General features: G+C 54.9%; 1 protein-coding gene across 6 annotated transcripts in view; it reads left to right on the forward strand.

The window, feature by feature from the left end:
- The window catches only part of TNS1 (tensin 1), a 204983-nt gene that overhangs the window by 154011 nt on the left and 25951 nt on the right, over positions 1-25021 (forward strand). For 3 of the 6 annotated variants that reach the window (XM_027121783.1, XM_027121779.1, XM_027121807.1), the window contains 6 exons: positions 1938-3491; positions 9722-9808; positions 11104-11223; positions 14883-15079; positions 16002-16077; positions 19595-19687. In XM_027121783.1, coding sequence (XP_026977584.1) covers positions 1938-3491; positions 9722-9808; positions 11104-11223; positions 14883-15079; positions 16002-16077; positions 19595-19687 — 2127 coding nt within the window. The remainder of the gene's footprint in view (positions 1-1937; positions 3492-9721; positions 9809-11103; positions 11224-14882; positions 15080-16001; positions 16078-19594; positions 19688-25021) is intronic. The other 3 variants (XM_027121791.1, XM_027121800.1, XM_027121786.1) reach the window with 2 other exon arrangements.

Below are 25021 nucleotides of genomic sequence, written 5' to 3' on the forward strand. Positions count from 1 at the left end.
GCCAGAGTCTCTTTTTTGTGTGTAGAACATGGAGCCCGGTTCTTTGGAAGGCCACAGCATGAGGGGCAGCTTCTCATCTGCATTTCGGCCCCTTTAGGGATGATGCCATGTGAGTTGGGAGAGGCAGCATGTGTATAACTGCATCTTAGTAGCCTTTTGGGGTCCCGGAACACGGGGCAGGTTTTCGGAGAATCAGACCTTTCTCAGCCAAAACCCTTTTCCAGTTCAGACCGGCGCCATCGCTGTGAGCCCTGGGCTGCGGCAACACTCTGGCCCGGTGTCACTTGGGGCCTGCTGCTGGCTGAGACCCCAAAGCCCCAGGGAAAACTGGGGGCAGAGAGATGGTTCTGAGGGTTAAGTGAATGGGCAGAGCCTCCAGCCCCCAGGGGCTGCGTGTGGACGATGTGCCTCGTCGGGCATGTCGGTGCTGGTGCTGGGGTGACGTCATTCGGTTGGCCTGTGGTTTGTTGTGTGTGTGTGTTGATCAGGATGTTCCTGTTTTGCGGTTGTCTGATCACTTGTTTTTGGCCGTGGACTTCTGGATGAGTGTTTATTTTTAGAGGCTGCCACTTCTGGCCTGAGGGCTGATCCTTGGGCATGGTAGGAGCTTGTATTTTCTGAAATGTTTGTGGCTTTAAATTTCAGTATTTATTTTGGGGTATTGCTACTTTCTATGTGTTTATTCTGTGGGTGCGTGTGTGTGTGATATGACAGTGCAGAATAATAAAAAATTGTGTGGTGTGTGAAGTTCTGCTTTAGCTTTGATTTTAATTTAGTTTTTTAAAAAATTTTAAATTAGTTCTGATTTAAAATCCCAGCTTTACCAAGTACTATGTGTCTGCAAATAAATGGTTTCACGTCTCAGTTTCTCCGTCTTTAAAATAGGCATAACAACCCTGACTCACAGGATTAGAAATAACGTATGTGTAAACGTAGCAAAGTGTTCCCTGAATGTTACTGTTAACATTAGTATTTGTGTATTCGTATCCACACCTGCTCTTTCTGACCGCGGTGCTGGGGCTGTCTGGTGTACTCCGTGAGTGCACGCGTCTGGGTGTTTTTGATTTGGGTGATTTCTGGTGGGAGTGTGTGTCTCTGGATGTCTTTTGGTTTTCTGTGTGTGAGTGTGTGTGTGATTGTTGGTGTCTGGGCTGGAGTTTGGGAGGGGGCTTTTTTTCTTGCCAGTTGGGGGCCTGCCTTGGAGGGGGAGGAAGGGAGGTGTGTGTGTGTGTGTGTGTGTGTGTGTGTGTGTCAAGGCTGGAAACTGGACTGCTGACTGTACAGGGTGTGAAATCACTGAGTTCCTCTGGGCAGGGAAGTTCTTCGTTCCTGAGTCAGCCCTTTGGCCTCTAGCCACCCAGCGCTCACTTTTTCCTTTCAGAGAAAGTATTGCTCACGGGGTCCCCAGAGCATCTCAGACAAAATGGCACAGGGGGCACCTCTCCCTGCTGAAAACCTCTACTTTTGTGTCCTCAACCCCTAAGATGCTCCCTCCACCCTTGGCCCCTGAAGCTCCTTTCCAGAACGTCCACGGGCCCTGGCATTCAGAGGGAAACTGTGTCCTCCTTAACACCGGGCCTGCCGCCTTTGCTGGACCCCATCTCAGCCCAACACCCCAGGCCCTTGGGAAACGAGCGCAGTGCCGCATTCAGGCTTTGGACGGGGGCATCTTGCCCCCAGGACCCCGGCCCAACCCTGGACTCCACTGCCTGGCCCTGACCCTGGGTGCAGGGGAGGGCTCTGCTCGGAAGCTCGGGGAAAGAGTCCTTTTGTCCTTTTGCCCTCTGCCACCTTGGCTCTATCTCGGGGTGCTGAGAGGATTCCCTTTGGGGATCCAGGGAAGGGAAGCTTTCAGCTGCTTTCCTCGGGAGAATAGAAGATGTCCCGCCTCCCACTGACATCTGCTGTCTGTCTCCCCTCTGGTCCCTCCCTTGTAGAGGTTGTGGGCCACACGCAGGGACCCCTGGACGGGAGCCTGTACGCCAAGGTGAAGAAGAAGGACTCCCTGCACGGCAGCACCGGGGCCGTCAACGCCACGCGGCCCGCTCTGTCGGCTACCCCCAACCACGTGGAGCACACCCTCTCCGTGAGCAGCGACTCGGGCAACTCCACAGCCTCCACCAAGACAGACAAGACCGATGAGCCTGCCCCCGGCCCCTCCAGCGCCCCTGCTTCCCTGAGTCCCGAGGAGAAGCGTGAGCTGGACCGCCTGCTCAGCGGCTTTGGCTTGGAGCGAGAGAAGCAAGGCACCATGTACCACACGCAGCATCTCCGGTCCCGCCTGGCGGGGGGCCCTGCTGCTCCCTCCTCCGGCCGCCATGTCGTCCCAGCCCAGGTTCACGTCAATGGCAGGGCCTTGGCATCTGAGCGGGAGACAGACATCCTGGATGATGAGCTGCCCAACCAGGATGGGCACAGCGTGGGCAGCATGGGCACACTGTCCTCCCTGGATGGGGTCACTAACACCAGTGAGGGGGGCTACCCGGAGGCCCTGTCTCCACTGACCAACGGTCTGGACAAGCCCTACCCCGTGGAACCTATAGTCAATGGCGGGGGATACCCCTATGAGTCTGCCAGCCGGGCAGTGCCTGCCCAAGCTGGCCACCCTGCCCCCATGCGACCCTCCTACTCTGCACAGGAGAGTTTAGCTGGCTACCAGCGGGAGGGGCCCCACCCAGCCTGGCCACAGTCAATGACCACCTCCCACTATGGCCATGACCCCAGCGGTATGTTCCGCTCTCAGTCCTTTCCGGAAACCAAGCCCCAGCTGCCCCCAGCTCCAGCCCGGGGCGGGAGCAGCCGGGAGGCTGTGCAGAGGGGCCTGAATTCCTGGCAGCCTCAGCCACCTCCTCGCCAGCAGGAAAGAGCCCACTTGGAGAGCCTCGGGCTCAGCAGGCCCAGTCCCCAGCCATTGGCAGAGCCCCCCATGCCTGGCCTTCCCGAGTTCCCGCAGGCGGCCTCCCAGCAGGAGATCGAGCAGTCCATCGAAGCCCTCAATATGCTGATGCTGGACCTGGAGCCAGCCACGGCGGCCGCCCCACTGCACAAGTCCCAGAGTGTCCCTGGGGCCTGGCCCGGCGCTTCCCCGCTCTCCTCCCAGCCCCTCTCTGGCTCTTCCTCCCAGTCCCATCCACTGACCCAGTCCAGATCTGGCTACATCCCCAGTGGGCATTCCTTGGGCACCCCTGAGCCTGCTCCCCGGGCCTCCCTGGAGTCTGTCCCTCCTGGCAGGCCTTACTCACCTTATGATTATCAGCCGTGTCTAACGGGGCCCAACCAGAGTTACCGTCCAAAGAGCCCAGCTGCCTCCTCCTCGTCTGCCTTCCTTCCAAACACCCAGAGCTCTCCGGGGCCTCAGCTGCCCCCAGTCTCTCTCCCTGGCCTCACCACTCAGCCTCAGCTTCCACCGAAGGAGGTGACTTCAGACCCATCCCGAACCCCAGAGGAGGAGCCATTGAACCTGGAGGGGCTTGTGGCCCACCGGGTAGCAGGTAAGAGCCTCAGGGGCCATGAGTTCTGGGTATCCCCTCCTTATTCCCTCCACACCTTCCCTCTCTGGTCGTGGCTGGTTTTGCTGGAGCGAGGTGCAGGCCCAGCCATCACGCCTTAGCGAGTGCTGCTTTGGCCTGGGGAAGAGACTGTCAGGAGCCCACATGACAGCCATCCCTTCCTGCATTCATTGCCTGTTAGGCTCCAAGCCAGGCACTGAGGTTCAAAGATCAGGAATTTTCGTTCTAGTGAGGGAGCAGGTACACAGACAGATAATTCTAGCAGAGAGCAATGTGTACTACAACAGAAGTGGGGAACAAAGCCCCAGAGCCTGGGAAAGCAAGGTTTCCCACCTAGGGCAATCAGGGAAAGCTTCTTGGAGGTGGTGACTCCAGGGCTGGAGTACAAATTTTCTAGGCAGAGAGGAGATGCTCTCTGCAGCTGCCTGCGGTGGAGAAGGCCTGGAGAAGGTTGGAGGGAGGCCTCTGTGGACTCCAGTTCCCTTTTGAGCCCTCCCAGAGGCACAGCAATGCCTGAGAGGGTGTCCTGAAGCCCTTGGGCTCCATCTGAGTGTTCATCCCTGGTGTGTCCTTTCAGGATATTTCTCCGTTTCTGGGGAGGCCAAGGTCCATCTTCTTGTTCAGCTGTCCTGCTAGTCCTTGCTTTAGGACCAGCTCTGTATGGGAAGCAGCAGGCACTGAGAAACAGAGCCCCATTTCCTATCAGAGAATGGACTTAGTCTCCAGAGAGAGGAGACAGAGTGGGGCAACCAGATGAGCTTACTGGGGAGATAAAGGCAAGAAATGGCAGCGTGTCCAGGGCCATGTTGGGAGGGGCAGGAATGGGCTCCCTTCCTTCCCTGTGGCCTAAGCCTGTGACCATTCCATGGGGGCAGCCAGACTGGGCGGGAAATCCTATGAGTTGGTTTTATTGTGGAGGTGAAGCCCAGACCAGGGTGGACCAGAGCCTGGGGCGAGGGGGACCTTGTGCCAAGCCCCTCAGCTGACAGGGTGGTGGGTAGTCAGGGAGCAGAAGGGGAGCCTGGGCAGCTGACTCTGCCTTCTGTCCCTTTTCCTAAATTTAGGGGAAGCTGAGTCACCATGCCAGCTACAGGGAGGAAGGGAGACGCCGTCCCTGAGGATGGATGGTGGGTTTAGGGAAGTAGCTGGGGCCAGGCCAGTTGGCTGTTGGGTTTGAGTCCAGGACCTGGTGTGGCGGCATGGACTCCCTGCTCCTGTATTTCAGAGCAGAGCACAGCCCCCAGTTCAACTATTGGTAACTTGAAATTGGCCATAATGGCAGTATTCACACTATGGAAATTGGCAATCAAGGACTTCCCCTGCCCTGGTAGCATCACATCATTGTCTTTACCCAAGAGTCAAAACATAAGATGAGTAGCTCTATAACCCGAGGGGTGAAATGCTCCATGGGGGTCCCCGTGGGGCTGGTGTCTTCTACTTTTGTCTACATCTGGGCCCATGAGATAAGGAGTACCTGGCTTGTCAGCAGAAACCATTTTCCTCCTGGTTTTGTTGAAGGGAGAGGAACGGGCCCTCTCAGTATTTTACAGAGTTGGGATGGTGGCCTGAGGAATAGTGACACTCTAGTCTAATAATGGGCAGGATCCAAGGGGCTTTTCTCTGGGGGAGCAGGATGAGTTTCCTCCTTTTCACAGAACCCTCTGTATAGCTCTCCCAGAGCTTGCTCAGAAGGAAGCCATACTTTAATGGCCCTAGAAGGATGTCCATCTTGTAGTGGCTTTCACCTCATCCTTTTCTCTCCTACCAGTTTCTGAGGTCTTGCCTCTCAACCTCCATATCCTGTAGCTGCTCAGGTTTTGGCTGCCAAGAAGTCCTGTGGAGGGAGGGATATTGTTGGCACAGTACCTGTGTCCTCCAACCCTGCTGTCATCTCCTCCACCAACTGTGAGTGACTCAGTCAGGAGAAGGGATAAGAGCTGTAGAGGGGACAGTTATATTTGGTCTCCAGGGCTACAAAGGACCTCTTGGGTCCATGCCCTGTCATGAACAGTATTTCTTATGTCAGCAGGTCCTGCTTGCACAACTTCTTCAGTAGCTCTATCCGCAGTGCTGTGTAGATAAGGATGCACCGGCAGGATTAATTTGTAGAACAGTCCAGGAGCCAAGGGATAGACTTTCAGCACTGCCTTTTTCTTCTCATTTTACATTCTTCTGCAAGAAGCTGGAATGTAAGCTTCAACATGAGTAACCTCAGATCCGAGGGAGAACCTCTATATGGTCATCAGTATGATCTGGTTTCTCCTGGCCTTTCTCCCTCAAGTTTGCTCTTTTTCCTTGGCTGTCAACTGAGGCTGTTATACCTCAGTTCCATGTCCTTGGTTCATCCCACTTTGATCCAACTACTCCTTACGTCTTATTTCAGCTTAGCGCTCAGAGTATGTAGGGTTAGTTTTCTTAACTTGACAAAGGGTAGGTACTGTAGCACATGTCACACTTTCCTGTGAAACATTAGAATTAGAAGCATTCTCATTACACCAGGGACAAAATAAAGATGCCTGTTATCACCACTATCATTTAACATTGTACTGGATATCCCAGCCAGTGCAATAAGACAAGAAAAGGAAATAAGAGTCATAGTTGTTGAGTCCAATCAAGTTATCTTATGATCCTGATTCTGTGACTGTACTGATCTCAGGTGTCTCTAGAGGTAGAGATTTCAATGCATATTGGAAATCAGAAGTTGATCTTATCCTTAAGGAGTCTAGAGTTTAGAAAGGGGAAAAAGAACTGGAACTTTAAAATGAAGTTATTTGTAATAAGAGAGGTATGAAGAAAGTTCTGTGGGAATGAAGAAAAAGGGAAGCTCACTATCAGCTGGAGAGATTGGGGAGGCTCTTTGTTGAGTGTGGCTTTTACAGAGCCTTGGAAGGTGGGTAGGACTTTGAAAATGGGTGAGGTCGTTGGAGAGAGAGGGCTCATAATGAAGATAGGAAAACTTAAGGCATGTTTGAAGAATAGAGTGGATTGAGAGCATATAGGCTGCGTGAGAGAGAGTCAAGAAAGGTAGCCTGGGGCCTGCGTCTGTTTGGTTGTAATACCAGACTAAGGAGCCTGAATCTTACCTAGTGGCAGTGTAGAAAGCCATTACTGTGTTTAGGAGAGGATGCCATGATCAGGGCTGTAGTTTAGGAAGATGTATCTGGTGGGTCTGGGCAGAAAGGATACTAAAAGGGAGAGACTTTGAGCTGGGAGATGCTAGGAGCTTATTAGCTAACCTAGGTGATGGGGGCTGAGTTAGGGTGCTGACCATGGAAATGAAAAAGAAGAGATGGGTGCCAAGGATGCTGTGGTGGGATGAGAACTGATGCATTTACAAGTTGATTGGATGTAGTAGGTGAAGAAGAGGAAGACATCAAAGATAATTCTGAGGCTCCATGAATAGAAACAGAATGATGGTTCCATTAATAAGCCAGAAGTTAGCAGGAGGAGCAGGTCTGGTGTAAGATGAAGACCTCAGTGTTAGATATGTTGAATCTGAGTGACAGTGGAGCCTCCAGGTAGAGATGTATGGAAGGCAATCAGACATCGGAATTGGAGCTCAAAAGAGTGGAAAGAGCTATAGATTTGGGAGTCATTCTCACAAAGGTAAAGGTTAAAGCTTTGGGCATGGATGAGATCTCAATATGTCAGAGGGCATGGAGAGAAAAGAACTTAGAATGAGACGGCCACGAGGGAATGGAGGTCATACGGGGGACTAAGAACAAATGTTCAGGACAGAGAGAGGACACTAGGACAGCCGGTCATCACAGAAGTCAGAATAGTAAAGGGTTTCCAGGAGGAGGAGTGGGAGGTTAGCAATATCACTGTGGAGAGAGCATGACGAGAAGGACTCAGGAAACTTCACTGGGCTTTTGCCAATTAGGCGGCCCCAGTGATTTTCAAAGGCATATTTTCAATAGAGTGGTGGTGACAGAAACCAGACAGGGATTGAGGAGTGAGAGATGAGAGGGTGCAGACAGCATATCAACCACTCTTTTGAGTGGCTTTGTGATAAGAGGGAAGAGGGTGGTAGCTAAACAGGGTAGCAAGATACTGAGAACTTCTTTCTGTGAATATAGGAGCCATGAGAATGTTTTTAGAGGGGGAGGAGAGAGAGGTTGAATATGGAGGGAAGAGGGAGAAGAAAAAGATAGAAGAGAAAGAAATTGATAGACTAGGTCTCTAAGGAGGTAAGGGGAGTTAGGCTTAGGAACCCAGGTGGATAATTTAGGCTCAACCAGGAGGTGAGGTACCTCTTCATGAAATAAGAATAGAGGATGGATACAGATATAGGGAGATATTGGTGTCAAGCCTTGGGAGCTTGAATTGAGAACCCGATTTTTATATTTCATCATGGAAATAGGAGTTGAGATCAAGGCCCATTCCATCATTCATTCAATGTGTGCTCTTAATCCATGCTACATGCTAGCCTAGGTTCTGGAAAATGGTGGTAAACAAAAGAGATAAAGATCCTTTTTTTAAGAGGTGGAAATGGACAATAAACAAATATACATATAATATGTCAGATGGGTGATAAGTACCATAGAGATAAAATAAAGCAGTGAAATGCCAATGAGGGGTGAAGGGTTGTGGGGGGTGGTGGTAGGATGTTCAGGGAAAAGCCTTCCCTGGGCAGGGAGGGAATGTGCCAGATGGAATAGCAAGTGCAAAGGTCCTGAGGCGGGAGTGTGCCTGATATGGGGAAAGTAGGGGGCCCGAAATCAGAGAGGGAATGAGCATGGGGACCAGCTTTCTGTGGGCCTTGTAGGTGATCATAAGACCTCTGGCTTACACTCTGCATGGTGTGAGAAGCCTTAGGAAGGATTTGGGCAGAGGAGTGACTTCACCTGACTTTCTCTAAACACATCAGTGTGGCCAGGATGGAAGCAGGGAGACCAGTTAGCATGCTGGTGCTTTTGATCAGGATGGTGTCTGGAGATGGTGAGACACACTCAGATTGTAGACGTATTTTGGAGGTGTCGCCATCGAGATTTACAGAGAGACTAGACATGGGATGTGAGAGAAGGAAAAGTCAAGGTTTCTGGCCTGAGCACCTAAAGGATGGAGTTGCTCTTTATTGAGATGGAGAAGGACGTGGGAAGAGCAGGCTTAGAGGGGGTATCAGAAGTGTGAGTTTGGCCACATGAGATTTGAGGTGCTCATGAAATGTCCAAGACAGTTGGATGTATGAGTCGGGAGTTTATGAGGCAGAGATTGGAGCTTAGAAATGTGGGAGTTGTCAGTGTATGATGTCATGTGAAGTAAGGCACTGCATGATAGCGCCTAGCGGGGTGAGCACAGATGGAGAAGCGTTGAGCTCTGGAGCCTTGAGCGTTTAACAATTTGAGGCAGGAGGAGGAACCGGCGAAGAAACTGGTATGGAGCAGCATTTGAAGTGGAGGAAACTCAAAGGGTGTGGTTCTCTGGAAGCCAGGAAAGGGTGATATTGGTCACTGCATGGCCCCTGTGTTGTGAGATCGGTTGGAGTCAGCTGGGGGGAATAAAAGGACCTCACAGGTCCTTACAGGTCCTTACGGTGCATCCTCATCTTAAGGACTTTTCGGTGGTACTCAGCAGTTTGGGGCAGGAGTAGAAAATCCTAAGTGGCTCCCGTGGAAGAGGGTTACTAAGAGGGGTGTGATGGAAGAATGAAGGGCCGAGGGATGCCCCGATGCTCAGGAAGATGACCCTCGGGCTCAGACTGGCAGGGTCACTGCCGAACCCAGGAAGAAGCAGGTGACCGTGAGAGGAGAAAGGTCCTGGGATGAGGTCGTGTTGACCGTGAGGGCGGGTGAGGTATGGGGCCACAGGACTGAAATCTCCTGGTCCCAGGCTGGCACCTTCCTGCTCCATGCTGGGGTTGGAAAAGAGAGAGGTGGGTGGCGTCCTGCTGGACAGCAGAAAGTCCACCTGCCCTTTGGAGAAACGAGACCCTAGATCCACCCTCTCATCTTGTCTGACACCCTGCCCGCCCCCCTCCAGCCTGTGGCCAGAACCCAGACTCAGAACACTGACTAACCTTGATTTTCTCTTTGTTTTTGTTTTGTTTCGTCTTGTTAAATGCCTTGTCCCTGGCGTTCTTCGTGTGTCCCGTGTCCATCTGTCCCGTGTGCCGTGGGCGTGGTGCCTTCCTTGCCTGGTGTCCTCCCCCCCTGCCCCCCCTCCCTGCTTGCCTCCCTGCTGCCGGCTCCCCGGGGTGGGGTGGGGAGCAGCGTACAATGCCAGGCTGCAGGGCACTGGGCAGAGTGTCGGCTCCGGGCACCCTCCTCTCCACCGGCTCCGATCTTCCTCTCTCTCTGGTTGGTTCCTCTCCCCGCTTCCCCCTTTATGACTTACCTGAGCTCTCCGTTTCTTTCTTTTCCCTTCTTCCTTCATGCGCTGCTCCTCCACATTTTTGCCCACTTTCTTCTACTTCCTCGTTTCCCATTTCCTCCTCACTTTCCTTCCTCTCCCTCTTCTGTTCTCTCCGTCTCTTTCTTCTCTTCGTCCCCCACCTCTTCTCTCACTGCCCCCTTCTTCCTCCTGCCTCCCTCCTCTCTGCATGAGTGGGTGCTCCCACTTCTGCATGGACACGGCCTGATGCTTCTAGCCTTGGCCTTCCCTGCTGGGAACAGGGTCCGGGGTGACTAGGTGAACTTTCAGCCCCCCCGTGGGCACACAGGCCTTTGCAACAAGGGTGCTCAGTGAGGGTTCGGGACTGCCCGGCTCCCCAGCTACCTTGGCCAGATCACCTGGGCTGCCCGGCCAGAGCCTCAGCAGGAGCCAGGCCGAGCTCTGCGTGGACCAGCGGGCACAAGACGCAGAGTGGTGCCCTGCCACCTGCTGCGCTGTCCATTCTGGAGTACAGCACTCCCTGGGGACAGGGCACCCCCTCTGACCTCATCCTGAATCTCTGATCCTAGGACCCATGGCCAAGAGTCAGAAGCCCTGGGTGTGGTCCTGGCTTTTCCTGTGACCTCCTCTGTGACACTCCCGGGGAAGTCTCTGAATTGCTCAGAGCTCTGTCTCCCAGTGTGACACGTGGAGGATCGTAGCCTTGCCACGTGCCTTTTGCATGGTGGCTTGATGTGCCCCAACATGGTGGACCCCCCATCAAAGTCACGTTGCTCTGTTAGAGGGCGATGTCATCCACTGGCGTCTCCCACCAGCTCTCGGACACACAACCCCTAGACTTCTAGCTCTGGGGAGGGAATCACCTCATCCTTTCTCTGCTCCTCAGAGCCCAGAGGCCCAGGGCAGGGAGAAGACGATGTGCTCAGGCTTACCCCAGGCCGTGGCCTTGAGCAGTTCCGGGAAAAGCCTTGGGGGTGGAGTAGGGTGGGAACTGTTGACTCCCAGTGGCAATATCTGGTGCTCTCACGGCCCCTTCTTCTCCCAGTCCGTGGATAATGGGGAGATGGTTCTAGCAGAATGCCTCCTGTCCCCCTCCTCTCCTGTCCCTCCACCTTTTCTCGGCCCAGTGGTGGGGAGTGCGGTGTTCGGTGGGGCCTGGGGGTTTGGGCAGTTCTGGGGGTTCCTGAGGGGAGCTGGCATGGCTTGCCCTGGGGCTGCTAGTGTGGTTGCCGTGTGGCTTTCTGGTGCCCTGGCCCAGCAGGTGGCCTCCCGGATCCCCTCCCTTCTGGAGCCCCAGGCAAGCAGTCGGACACCCAGCCCCGCCACCTGGAGCTGAGGAATCCAGTTTTTTGGAAATTGGAAGGCTGGAAAGAAGAGCTGGGTCTGTCGGGGTGGAAGCGGCCAGTCCTGGGGCGGGTAGGGGAGGCATGTGATGAAGCCTGACACCAGGGCATATGTCCATGGAACTCGGGGGTGGTGGGCAGCCGTGCTCCATCTATTAACCAGGTGTATTGATGTGTGTTAGGGCTACAGCCCCTGGAATTGCCCGTGTGTGTGTGTGTGTGTGTGTGTGTGTGTGTGTGTGTGTGTGATGAAGGGGATTCACGGCCTCGGTTCCAGCCCACTTTAGGGGAGCCTAGGAGCCAGCTGTTCCCCCGAGCACAACGCCATCCTGGGGAGCAGAGTGAGGACCCCGGGAGATGGGGCTGCTCCGGCCCCTTGCTCTTCAGGTCTGGTGGTCAATGTGGAGGCCCCGGGCTGAGGTGACCGCTGTCCTCCAGGAGGAGGGGAAGGTCCGATGCCCACAGTGTGTGACATCCCTTGGAGGATGACAAAGGGCTTCTGGAGGTAGCGCGTTATTATCCCAAAGGCCACTTTCTGGCCGCTCCTCGTGCTGCCGGGGCTGGAGGGCTGGACCCACCAGCTTTCCTGGGAGGACCTTCCAGAGTCCCTTGCCTGCCTCTCTTTCCCCCTTTCTTCGTGAGCTTCCTCTGGCCCCCATTCTCCTGCTGGGGAAGGGCTGAGTGTGGAGGTTCTGAGGGTGACTGTGACCCACCACTGTTCCTGCCAGGCTAAGGCTGCGTGCGCCCACACGTGTCTGTACGTGTGTGTACGCGTGTGCCTGTGTGTGTGCAGGGAGCGGGGCACGTAGACGGAGGCCCTGAGAGCGGGGCCGGGGCCAGGAGACCAAGAAAGTCCTGGGGTCGGGGGTGGGGGAGGGGAGGAGGCCGGTGGGGAGTGCGGGTCTATTTTTATTATCCGTCAGCTTCTGGGACATGAGGGAGTGGTGTTCTCTCTCTGACACTGGCTGTCAGCTTGTGTCCAGACGTCCCAGCTTGGCTGAGGAACAATGGGGCTCTCTTCTCTCCCCTCTGCCATGGCCCGTCTCCCCTCCCGTAGAGAGAGACAAGAGAGAGGGAACATGGCTCTCCAGGCGCTCCGGGGCAGATCTGGGACTGCCAAGGCGGACAACAGTGGGACACTGTGTTCAAACAATGTGAGAGGCCCAGGCTGGCCACTGGGGCCGTGGGTGCTCTGCGGGAGAGGGGCTGTCCCCGTGGGAGTGGTATGCCGGGTCTTCCCCCTTCTGCAGCGGGAGGCTCTGCCCTGCAGGACCCTAACTCTTTGGACGGCAACCTGTCCATCCCCCCTGCCTCTGGACAGAGCCGGTCCCACTCCAGTGGTGGTGGAGAGGCGGCTTGGAGAGGTGTGATTACCCTCAAGTGTCTGACTGCCTTGGGCCAGGTCTCGCATCCTCCAAAGCCCAGAAGCCCCTCCAACGGTCCCGCCTCTTCTCTGGGCCGCTGCAACCCTCTGCATCCCCAGAATGTGGGGGATGTTCTGGGTGCATCGGGGAGAATGCTCTCTGTCCCTCTGGGAGACTTAGGGCCTCGCATTGAAACAGACCCAGTTTTCAAGGGCAGATATCGGATCCCCAAACAGGGAAACTGGCCACCCCTTGCAGAGGCACGGGGACCTGCCAGAAAGAGGCTGCGGGTCTGGGCCAGCCGGAACTGAGAGCAGCCCTAATGCGTTTCTTTTAACCTTGGGGCTGAAGTTGGTTCCAAACCCCAAGGGCCTTTCCCAAATGGGCCTCCTTTGTCACGATTATTATTAGAAAATCAATGGCTACGTCTCTTTCTCTCTAATGTTTTTGCCAGGAGTGGAAGCAGCAGCGGCTTTGGACCAAGCTGCCCCAGAGGCCTGAGGGGGAAGGGGGCTCGACGGTGGGGGGAGCACGGCCAGGGACAGGGCCAGTCAGGGTGCTTCTCTGAGGGCTGGCAGCCTGGGATTGCTGGAGGGTCCCGGCTGCTGCCCCACCCTTTAGAGCCAGGCCCCGTCTTTCATCCGTTTTGATGATCATAGCAGCCCCTGGTTAGGTAGGACTCTGCGACCCCCATTTTTCTATTCTGAAAATAAAGGTCCTTCGAGGCAAGGGGTTTATTTGCTTTCAGTAAAGCAGTCGTGAGTCTGGTTTACTGTCCTTAGCCAGGGCTCTTTTTTCCTCGGTTGAGATGGTAGGCAGGTTGCCTCTGATTAACGAAGAGCCCGAAGTGGAGCCTCAGAACATCCCCACCCCCCCCCCCCCCGAAAAATAAAGAACACCGCCCCACCCAGCTACCTTCTGCACTTACATGTGCTCTCCAGATGGGGCTCCTAATCAGGAGATGATATGAGTGCATGACTTGGAGTGAGGGTGTGAGTGTTTGCGAGTGTGTGTCCATCCCTAGACTTGGCAGCCGGCAGCCTGCTGTTCATGACAAGTGGGGAGGCTTCCAGCCTGTGCTCGTCATGACAGCCTTAGTGGCTGCTCCAGGCTGGAGCTGAAGGGCCCCCAGGGCCACGCAGACCCCGCTGCGGAGGGTACATGGTGATTCCGTCTGAATGAGGGTGACTTCTGCTTGGCTGAGCTGGCGTGTCCCTGCGGCCAGCTGTGTGTGCGTGTGCGTGTGCGTGTGTGTGTGTGTGTGTTGTGTGCGTGTGTGCCACGAGGTGGTTGGTCTGCCCACAAGTGCTGGCCTGAGGCTGCTGTGGCCAGGGTCTCACAAGACCTTTGATAAGTCCCAGCACCTCTTCTCACCTGCCCCCTCGGGTGGTGGTGAAAGGAGGGCTGGGAATTTCCTCCTGCAGGACAGTGAGGGCAAGGGGCCCGCCCTCAGGCTGGGTCTTGGCCTCTGGGCCCCGGGGAATGAGTTCTCTAGGATTCTGGAGCCAGCTCAGTGAGGCAATGGGTTTCGTGCGGCAGCCCAGCTGTGGGAAGAGGGAGTGGGAAGGGAGGAGGGTGAGATTAACAACATCCCCAGCCCTGCGGAATGGAAGGGAAGTGCACAGAAGCAGATGGGGCGCATGGCGTCGGGCTCTTTGCCTGCTGCTCTGCTGGGAGAGGCAGGCTGGAACCTGGGCCATCTTTGGGGCAGGAGAAGGGTGAACAGATAAGGGGCCAGCGTAAAGGAAGCGGGAAGGAGCTTTCAGAGGTGCACTGGTTGAGGGTTGGGCCCTCCCAGAGAAGGCCAGCAGTGTTCCGGGGCCGGCTGGGGCTGGGGACACCGTGACAAGACTTAGTCATTCCTTGATTTCTTCTCGCGAGCGCCATTTGCAAGATGATGCATCATTCATTCTTTCCAAAAGTCTTCCCCACGGGCCTGGTGTTGCTTGTTGGTTGATGCAGTCGCCTTGGAGACTGATTCTCCTCCCTCCACCTTCCCTCTTTTGCCTGGAAGCTCTGGCCCTCTGCCTCCGGGGCTTGGAAGAAGTTGACATCTGTTTCTTGTATCAGTCCTTTGTGCTCTGGGCCCCAACCCTGTGCAGAGTGGAGATTCTTGGTGAAGGCCAGCCAATCTAAGCCGTTCCCCCACCCTGCAGAGAAACCGGGGTGTGGGCAGAGGGAGGCTGGTGGGAGGATGTGCTGAGGGGAGACAAGCCCAGCTCCAGCTGGGCCCCTGGGCTAAGATGCACTGCCTTCTCTGGGGGAGTTAGGCCCGATGGATCCTTTCCCCCACATTATGCTCAGTGCTCTCTATGCTCTGCCATTCCTCCCAGGGGTGCAAGCTCGGGAGAAGCAGCCTGCAGAGCCCCCAGCACCTCTCCGGAGGCGGGCAGCCAGCGATGGGCAGTACGAGAACCAGTCGCCAGAACCTGCATCGCCCCGTAGTCCTGGGGTTCGCTCCCCTGTCCAGTGCGTCTCCCCAGAGCTGGCTCTCACCATCGCTCTCAATCCTGGAGGGCGGCCCAAAGAGGTGAGTCCTGGGACCGTATCCTGGGGCCACAGAGGGTAGCGGAGCCCACCTGAACTATTGAGGAACTTGATGGTTAACTGGGCAGCAATGACCTGTCAGTAAACTCAGTAATCTTTCCTCCCTGCATCCTCAGCCTAGGTCTCCTCTCAGGCTTGTGGAATCTGGAGCCCATTTCCTTCCCTAAATAGCTTTTATGCCCCTACTTCTTCCATGAACACTGAGACTGAGGTTCCCTTCTTGATTCCTAAAGGGCCCCCCCTAGAAGGGTGGTAAGGATCCTGGGTATGATGTAGGTGACCACAGTCTCTAAACTCCAAGCCAGATCCTAGAGACTGACTTTGTTTTTGAGCCCTTTCTAGACGTGTGGTTTTCTCGGGAGATCAAATTTCAATGTCAAATTGTTTGTATTTCTGAGACGTTCAGAAGTTTGAGGAAGTAGGTCTTAAACTTTAGCGAGCATAACAATCACCAGGGAATCTACTAAAAATGTAGGTCCCCCAAGTCCCCCTCCAGAGATTCTAGCCTATTAGACCTGGGATGGGACCCAAGAATCTGCATTTTAAACACGCACCCTGGAAGATTCTGATGCGAGTGGCCCATATTTGATACAATCCAGGTTAACAAGTCATTCTGGATATAAATGGCGTTTGGACATCTTTTCTCTCTCGCCTTCAGTAACCTGCCCCCAACGCCTTCTCATTGGCCCTGTTGTGAAATATTCCCAAGGCAGGTGCTGCTGGACCATGGCCTTGCATAGCCACTTTTCTATTCTCGTGGCTGCAAGGAGTTTGGGCTCACGGATGGCGAGGATCTCCCTTTGACCTCTGTGTTTACCAGGGGAGGGCGGTGGTCAGGCTGGTTAACTGGGAGCCCCTCCTCCTCAGGGTCACAGCCACTGTTTTCCTCCCTTGTTCTTCCGCAGCCCCATCTGCACAGCTACAAGGAGGCCTTTGAGGAGATGGAGAGAACCTCCCCGACCAGCCCACCGTCCAGTGGGGGTAAGAACTTCACACTCAGCCTGCCTTCCCTGGGTCCCCTCTGGCCTGTGTGAGCACCCAGGTTTGGGGGTGCTGGCAAAGTTGGGAGGGGCCAGAACCTGCCGCTTCCCATCCCTATGGCTCATTTTACTCCAGCTTCCCTCTCCCGCTTCTATTCTTTTCTGCCGTCCACGCTCACACGTCTAAGGATGCAGCAGCCGCAGTCCTGGGATCCGGACTGACCTACTGTGGGGCCCGTGGGCTCCCACCTTACGGAGTTTGCTGGTTGCTGAGAGTCTTCGCATCCTATGTGCAAAACATCCCCCATCCTAAAGGGACTCTTTGTGCCCTGCTGGTGTGTCTCTGAGACACCCCTTGACCTTCTTGCTTCTGATCCCCATTTTTGTCTGCATCCAGGCACCTCTTCCACTTCAGGCAACCTATTTAGGTTCCACCGAGGAAAGAAAGGCTCAGAAGCCTCAGGCGGACCGTATCCCCATCTCATTCATCCCTTGGCTTCCAGACAGGAGCCTTTAGTCTGTATCCCTCTGATGCCCTCACAGGAGAGGCAAATCCCTGAAGGGCAGAGACATTTTTACCCAAAGAGAAGACCTGGGTGAGCCCAGGAGAGGGGCAGTGTTCCTTTCTGTGGTAGAAGAGACATGAGGAGGAGCTGGAGGAGGCCTGGGAAAGCAGGGATGGAAAGCAGTACCAGGCTGTGAAGGACTCAGGGTCCCTGTGAGAGGCCTGGGTCGGCAGAGGTAGAGAGGCTGGCGGTGCTCCAGGATCAGATTGGGTGGGCCCTGCCCAGGCTATTCATTTGTCCCGCTGAGAGGGGAGGAGGGTGAGGACGGGGGAGTTGGAGCTGGCCATGCGTTCTCCTGGTGGTCGGCTGTCCCGCAGAGGGGAGGAATGTGACACTGGTACCTGGCCCCTGCGCCAACGGAACTCGTGTTGGCTACCGTCTTGGACACGCAGGAGGCTGAAGCTATGAGTGGATGCCATGGCTGTCCCTAGAGCAGTGCTGTCCAGTGGAAAAATAACATGAGCCATGATTGCACTGGAGAATTTACTAATAGCTCTATTGAAGAACATACAGGAAACTGGAGATATTAATTGTAATGATTTTTAAATTTAACTCAAAATATCCAAAGTATTATAATTTCAATAGGTAAATCGAAATAAAAATATTAATGAGATATCTTACAATCTTTTTAAATAAAATCTAAAAAGATGCTGGTGAAATTAATTTTAATAATAGATTTATTTAATCCCAAGGATCTAAAATATCATTTCAACATGTAATCAGTATAAAGAGATATTTCACATTCTTGTTTCATACAAGTTTGAAATCGCTGTGTGTTTTGCACTTACAACTTTGTTTAGACTGGCCACACCGCCTGTGCTCCATAGTCCCAAGTGGCTCATGGCTACCATATTTGGACAGTGCAAGCCCAGGGCAATCTGCTCGAGATAGCTCTGTGCCTTTTATGACTCGTGGAATGTCTCTCCCTGGTCTTAACCCCCCACCTTCACACCTGCTCCAATTCCCTGTGGGTCCAAATAGCCAGGATCCTGGCCAGCACCCTGTTTGGGATGAAGCCATCTGGGCTGGGCTAGAGTTGGGTTCTGCCACATGTTTCTGTTCGCATTCTTCTTTCCCTCCCCTTCTCCCCTTGGCCAACCCCGAGAGAGCCCCGGGCAGGGAGGATAAGTTAGAGGTTTCCTCCATGCCCAGAGGCGGAGAAATGCGAGGAATTCTTCTCTCAGGAAGCCAAGCCTTGCCTGGCTTCAGGGCCACCCACTTGTCTGCCTCAGAAGGGCCAGATGCCTGGGGATTGAGGACAGGAGTGATTAGGGAGTTGGAGGTGCTGAGGGGAGCCTAGAGAAACCTCCCACCGCCTCTGTCCCCTTGTCCCCTTCACCTCCTTTCACTGGTCCACCTGTGCCTCTGCTGCACCCGCTGGGCAAACACATGCAAAGTTGTGGGCCGGAGAGGCTTCGTGGTCATTCCACGGACAGTGGTCTCTGAGGCTGGGCTCATTCTTCCATAATTAATCACATTCAAAGTTGCAAGATACCTCTGTGTGTGTGTGTGTGTGTGTGTGTGTGTGTGTGTAATGAGAGAAAGAGGGATACACAGGGGCATGCAGGCCTAGACCTACGCCATGGCTAGGTGTTTGTGTCTGTACGTATTTGTCCCCTCTGCTGTATTTGTCTGTTGGGCATCTCAGGGTTAGGGTGGAGCATGGGGGTGGGCCACCCATCTGGACTCCTGCGATGCCTCTCTATTCCCACAGACACCTATGTACACACTGGCATGTGCACACGTAAGTTATTTAAATTGCTTTCATTGGGAGATTATATTTGGGGGCTTAGTTTCCTACAGGTCTCACTGTCTTTGGGGAGAGGGAGGAGGCGCCAGGGAGGGTCCTGGAGCTGCTGTGTGTGACCTGGGCACCCAAGGGGCACAGCTGGTCTGTTGAGGCCGTCGGTGTGGGGCAGGCAGTCTTGGGGTCTGGCACACCTGTGCGGCTGCATGTCCTCAGCAGCTATGGCCTCTGCAGGGTCCCGAGAGCTGCGGCCGGAGACACAGAGCTCATTTCTTTACTTTTCCTCAGAGGTGTGTTAGGAGACGTGGCAGCTGCCGCTGAGAAATCTCGTGACTGGGCACAGCAACCGCCCTGCAGCTCAGCTCGGAGTCCGGCCACGTCCTTGGCTAATGGGAGAAAGCCTGACCGCCCTTTCTGACCTTGTGTGTCATGTGACACTTCCAACCCAGACGGGCGGCTTGGGAGGGAGCTGGGGCTCCTGCGGGGTGGTGGTGCTCTTGGCCAAGGACTGTAGAGATGGGGCTTCTCCCTCTTCCAAACACTGAGGTTTGGTGATCAAGAGAGCCCCCTGCTGAGAAATTCTCTCTTCGTGGGGCTTGCAAGAGACCTGTTTGGCTGGGGGCCAAAGACCTGTGGCCGAGGGCGAGCCTGGGGACTCAGGGTTGGTTCTTCTGGTGGTCCCTTCTCCTCCTTGTGTCCTTTATATGTTGTGCTGTCTTGACACTCCATTTTCTTTAAGTCCATCTGCCTGTGTGCCTGTGTGTGTGCGCGTGTGTGTGTGTGTGTGTGTGTGTGTTTGTGCGTGCCTGTTTGTTTGGGGGCGGGTAGGGAAAGTGAGAGAAGGGGGTTAGAGAGAGAATAACAGGGAAAGACAGAGGGCACCCGAGAAACCAATGTGTATGTTATAAACCACGGCCACGCGGAGGGACCGTAGCAAAGGAACTCAGGGCCTAGGGATAGAAATTACTTTCTGGAGGTTGAGGGGCAGGGCCATTTGCTGACTTCCTTTAGCCTTTACACTGTGGAGAAACACAGAGACAGGAGAGGCAGTGGAGCCGCAGCAGCGTCCCCGGGGCTGGGGCTGGTTCGTCCGCTCAGCCTTCGGCTGCCCACCCTCCCCGACATGCCCAGACTCAGGAGGGGTCCTCTCCCCAGCCCATCACCTGCGCTCACTCCTGGGGTCTCGCCTCTTCTTCTCGGCGCAGTGCGCTCCCCTCCAGGTCTGGCCAAGACACCTCTGTCTGCTCTGGGCCTGAAGCCCCATAACCCAGCCAGCATCCTGCTGCACCCCACCGGCGGTGAGTGGTTCCAGTGGGAAGGGAGGTGGTCGGGGAGGCTGGAGGGAGGAGTGGGGGGTTGGAGGACCCCTGTGGTCCTGGGCAGGGCCCAGAGGTGGTGGGTTCTCAGGACCCTTCTGGAAACAAGGTGGCAGCCTAGCTCTGTGTCTATGATGAGATCAGGCCTCGGTGGGGCTCTCTGTGTGGGGTTTGAGGGGGACGGATACCTCTGTAGCCTTCCTGCCATTGCCTGGTGGAGTCAGTGCCGCTCCCAGCATCCTCTGACATGGGGGTTTGGAGGCCTGCCCTGTTTCCCTGGAGTCGGTTAGGTGTCTGCCGGAAGCCTGGCTTCCACCCCCCAGCGTCCAGGCGCTCGTGTACATGCACACACCCCCGGCTCACACCTCGTCACCCTTCCCGGCTCCTCTCCTCTCTGTGGGGAAGGGGCAAGTGGGGGCCCTGGGCCCTCAGTGGCCGTTTCCAACAGGCTGAGCCCAGAAACTTGCTCCCTAGACTCTGGTTTGGGGGCTGGTCTGGGACTCTGGGGACAGCTTTGCTTCTTTTCCTTAGTCACCAAAAGACTGATCCAGCCAGGTAGGCGGGCAGTGGCGTGCAGGTGTGACCCACGCAGACACAGCAGGGCACAGCCTCCCTCTCAGGATGTGTCTGCATGGCCAGGGACACCAGGTCACTGGGAGGGGGGCTGCCTGTCACCAGGCCAGCACACTCCTGCTTGAGGCGCGGGAGCTGTGACAAGGACACCGGGCCTGCTGTTCCCAAGAGCAAAGGCCTCTCTCAGCGGTGCGCCCTGAGTGCCTCGCCACCCTGGAGCCCCGGGGCCCCGTCTGGGTGGACCGCACCCCTCACCCTGCGGCCCTTCTGGAGAGTCCGTCTCTGCCCCCGTCTCACCCCTGCTTTCCCACCTCCCTTTTCTCAGCAAAGTCTCTCTCTCAAGAAATAAGCCATTAATCCATCTCTCTCTCTCCTTTTTGCTCTTCCTCTCCATCACCTGCCTCTCTTTCCTCCTCACCTCTCTTCCCATCTTCCCTCAGACGAGGATGAGGGGAAGGTGGTGAGAGAGCTTTCTGAAGGTAAGTGTGGCATCGCCGTGCTGCTGCTTCGCGCTCTCCGGGTCTGGGAATGGCTTTTCACTCCGTTTGCTCTGCCTGACGTGGGGGGCCAGCTCTCTTCTCTGATCAGGTCTCATGTGACTGAGCACAGAGCCCCCTGGTCCCCACCCCTGTGCTGAGCTGTCGCTCCGGATGCTGACTGAGGCGCTCACGGCCGCAGAGCGCGGGTCCAGGCACGGACAGTGTCCAGGCGCTACTGCGGTGCCACCTTGCCGACAAAACAGCCCTCCCCCGGCGGTGCTTCCGACCGCCTGCCCGGGGTGCAGCAAGGCCCTTCAGAGGGCGGATTTCTCTTATCCCGTTTCCCGGGTGAGCCCCACATTTAAAGCTCAGAGACGGTTTCTCAGCCTCGGCACTACTGATGCTTAGGGCCGGACAGTTCTTCGTTGTGGGGCTGCCACGTGCATTGTAGGATGTTTACAGCATCCCTGGCCTCTACCTGCTGCACGCCAGTAGCAGGCACCCAGTTGCAACAGTCAAAATGGCTCAAACATGGCAGAGAACCACTCCCGGTTCAGAGCTACTGTCTTGGAGCCACGAGTTGCCTTCTTGAAGCCCTTGCCTGGTTTCATATCAACACAGACGGTAGGACGTCTGTCTTTCTGGGATCTTGGATGACTTTGGGGATTTTGGAAAAACTATGGACTCACCCCTATACAGATGCCTCCGGATACCCGTGCACATAATTGTGACAGGTTCAAGGCATTAGCACATCTGTGTCCTGGCTTAACCCCTGATTTAGATGAACTCGCATTGCACACAGAGAAGCAGAGAGGGGATGTAGGCGGGTTGAAGGTCTTTAATTTATTAGGAACATAACTCAAATGGTGCCTCAGAGCAGCAGGTGGGATGAGGGGAATGCCGGCCTGTGCGGCCTGGGTGCCCTGGGCATCCATGTCCCCATCTCTACTGGGCTTGCTTGGACGAGGTGGGCTCCACTGAGCACCTTGCAACTTGGATGTGTTAGACGTTCTGACTTCTCACCGTGGCCCTGGAGCTGCGTGGCCTGGTTTCTTTAAACACTCCGTCCGGTTTCTTTCTTTCTTCCTTTTATTTTGACTGCGCCACAGCTTGTGGGATCTTAGTTCTCCAACCAGGGACTGAACCTGGGCCCTCAGCAGTGAGAGCACAGAGTCCTAACCACTGGATCGCCAGGGAATTCCTCCATCTGGTTTCTTAAGCCCACTTCCCACTTCCCTTTGCACTCATTACCTTGATTTTCTATCCCCCAATTGGGCATGGGCTGTGCCCCTCTGAATCTGCCATCACCCAGAAAAGATGGCTGGAGTTTCCCATAAAGCTTTGCTCACTCCTAGTCAGCCAGAGTTCTGGCAACAATGCCAGGCTGCCTGGGGGGTGCAGAACAAGGCAGCCCCCCCAACAACAGATCCCAGAATGGGGAGAGCCACAGCGGGGCCTCACCCCCAGTCAACCTCATACCCGGGGAGAGGACCTCCCCCAGGCTGGTGGCTGACTGCTGGTTCCCAACAGGAGTATAGAATCAGCTGGGGCCTGGAGCCAGTGTTCGTGTGCTGTGTCCCAGGTGCACACCCACACGGGAGCTCTTGGGTCCCTTCGTGGTTGCTGATCTCCACAGACTGGTGGGACCCACACGCTTTCCAGTGGGAAGGTCTGAGGGTGACAGGCCCTGGCTGTGTGTTCCCCACTTTGGGGTGACACTTCAACAGATCGGAAGTGACACCTGACCCTTGCACCTTATGAGAGAATCTAGGCCTACAGGGCCCCGAGCCCTCTGACCCTCTTCCATCTGTCCTGGAGCCACAGAGTTTGCAGGGGAAGGTTCTTAGGGCTCGACTCTACCACACCCATCATTTTCACAGATGTGGAGCTGAGGTCTGTGTTGTGGGGTGAGGGTGGGGCAACTTCCCAAGCTCACAGTTAAGAGGAAGCAGGGCCGAGACTGGACTTACTGGTCTCCTGTCTCCTAATCAAGGGGCTGTTTCAAAGCCCTCCTCCTGCCTCCAGGCACCATGCCCTGGGATTCTAGCATGGGGATCGGAATTGTTGTCCATCCCCCTCCCTGGGGAGGGAGGTGGGTGGAGGCAGGGGACATTCTGTTTTTCCTGACTCACGCATCACCTCCCGGGTCAGACGTTGCTGACCCTCTGAAGCACTGTTTGATTTCCCTGCCGATACTCTGATGGGAAATTCAGAAAAAGATGCTTGTGAGGAAAAATAATCAGAGACAGACAGACTTATTCAGCTGGGGGAAAGAAAAGACTTTAGGGGAGTCTGTTCCGTTCAGTGTGCCGTGCTAAATGCTTTACATTCATTCATTCCGTCATTCGTTGATTCAACAAATATTTTGTGTGCCTCCTACGTGCCAGGCACTCTGGAGATATAATGATAAGCGTACTATGATTCCTAATCTCGTGGAGGAAATTCATGAACCGGCGCCAGAATTAAATTATCACCGAGAATTAAGTATTGAGATAAGCGCTCCGGAGCGAAGGGATACAGTTTTATGAGACCCTGGCTCATAAAAGAAGTAAGATGGGAGGGTGAGTAACATTAACTCAGTGACACTGGGATGGGAGAAGAGCATTCCATGTAGAGGTAAAGGGCATGTGCAAAGGCCCTGGGGTGGGAGGGACAGCATGCTCCATGGAGCAAGGGCGGGGAGTGTGGTATACAGAGTGAGGGTCAGCAGGCAGGGGCGGGACTGTGTGGGTCATTGTCACATCATCTTGTTTAATAATCACAGAAGCACTGTGAGGAAGGTGGCAGGAACCCCAGTTTGCTGATGAGGAGATGACATGTACGGATGTTAAATGACTTGTCCAGGCCCCGACAGTCAATTGGGGGCACGGCTGAGAGCCTACGCTGGATCAGCCCATGGAGGCTGCCCCTTTCCATGTGATCGTATGGGGCACAACCTCTAAACATAAACAGTGTCTTTACTGGGTACCCTTCTCCATGAAGGAAGGAGAAGAAGAAAGCCTGTAACAGTAAAGGCATGATATCCTCAAGATATCAAGGATATCTTCCCAGTGGGGAAACAGGGAAAGAAATTGCTGAACCTTCTTTCCTGGAGGAACGGGAACAGGGAATATTCAGCTTAGGTTCTGTCTGTTCAGATGATTAGACGGGATGGATGTGGCACAAAGGAAGACAGTGGACTAGGAATGGCCCCTCTGGGGATCCTTCCTGCTCTGAGATCCTCGGTGATGGGTGCACTGTGGCATCTGGGTACTTTTGGGCAGCGCTGTGCAACACAGATTTACTGAGCACCTACTCTGTGCCAGGTCCTGTGCTAGGTGCTGAGGGCTTAAAGATGAGTGAGCTAGCCTGGTAAAGACAGATATCTCTGCATAAGGTAGAAGTGCTGAGCTGGGGGAGGAACGGGGTGTGATGGGAGCTCAGAGGAGGGCTGTGTGGCCCCATCTCAGCGTTTGGAATTCTAACTCTTGAGCTCCTGGATTGGGCCTCGGGGGGTTTTGCTTCCTCCCTACCCCGCATCTGCATGTCTTCATTTCACTTGGAGCGGGCAGGCCCTTTCTCTCCAGGCAAAGAACCTTTTCTGGGAGGCAGGAAATGCACTTCAGGTTGTGGGTGAAGAGCTGACAGTGCCCCCAGCCTGGTGGGGCTAAGTCACTCAGCCTCATGTCCAGCTGCTCTCAGCCTCCAACAGCCACTTGGAATGGGTTTGGGCTCCTGGAATGTTCTACACGAAGCACCCTCCCTGGCCCCTCCTCTCTTGCCCTTCCCAGTTCCCGTTGCCTCTGGGTGCAGCTGCTTGGGATCGGCAGAGAGGAGGAAAGCAGCAGGAGAGAGGGTAGAGGGAGGCAGGCACAGGCACGGCTCGGGTACAGGTGGGCAACGGTGGGGCTGCTTATAAGCCGGCGTTGCAACTAGTGGAAAGAATTAGAAGGGACTTTCCTTCTCTTGTCACTCGATCCTAGCTGGGCAGGTGAGTATTCTCATTCCCATTTTACACATGAGAAAACTGAGTCCCAGAAACGTTCAGCAGCCTGCTCCAGGTCACCCCTCCAGTAAGTGAAAGAAGGGGGAGCCCACAGGTTGTATGTTGTACTGAGGTAGGGAGAAGGGAGGGAGGATGGGGACAGACAGGAAAAGGGAGGTATTTTCAATATGGAAATCTGAGTCTGAAAACTTGGGAAAATGGATGTTTTGGCCCAAAAGGTTGGTTTTGAACAGTTCTGGAGATGGACTTGGAAAATCAGATATCTTCCCAAAGATCCCT

The sequence above is a fragment of the Aethalodelphis obliquidens genome, unplaced genomic scaffold (assembly GCF_003676395.1).
Source record: "Aethalodelphis obliquidens isolate GAN/ISIS:26980383/991018 unplaced genomic scaffold, ASM367639v1 scaffold2, whole genome shotgun sequence".
NCBI lineage: Eukaryota > Metazoa > Chordata > Mammalia > Artiodactyla > Delphinidae > Aethalodelphis > Aethalodelphis obliquidens.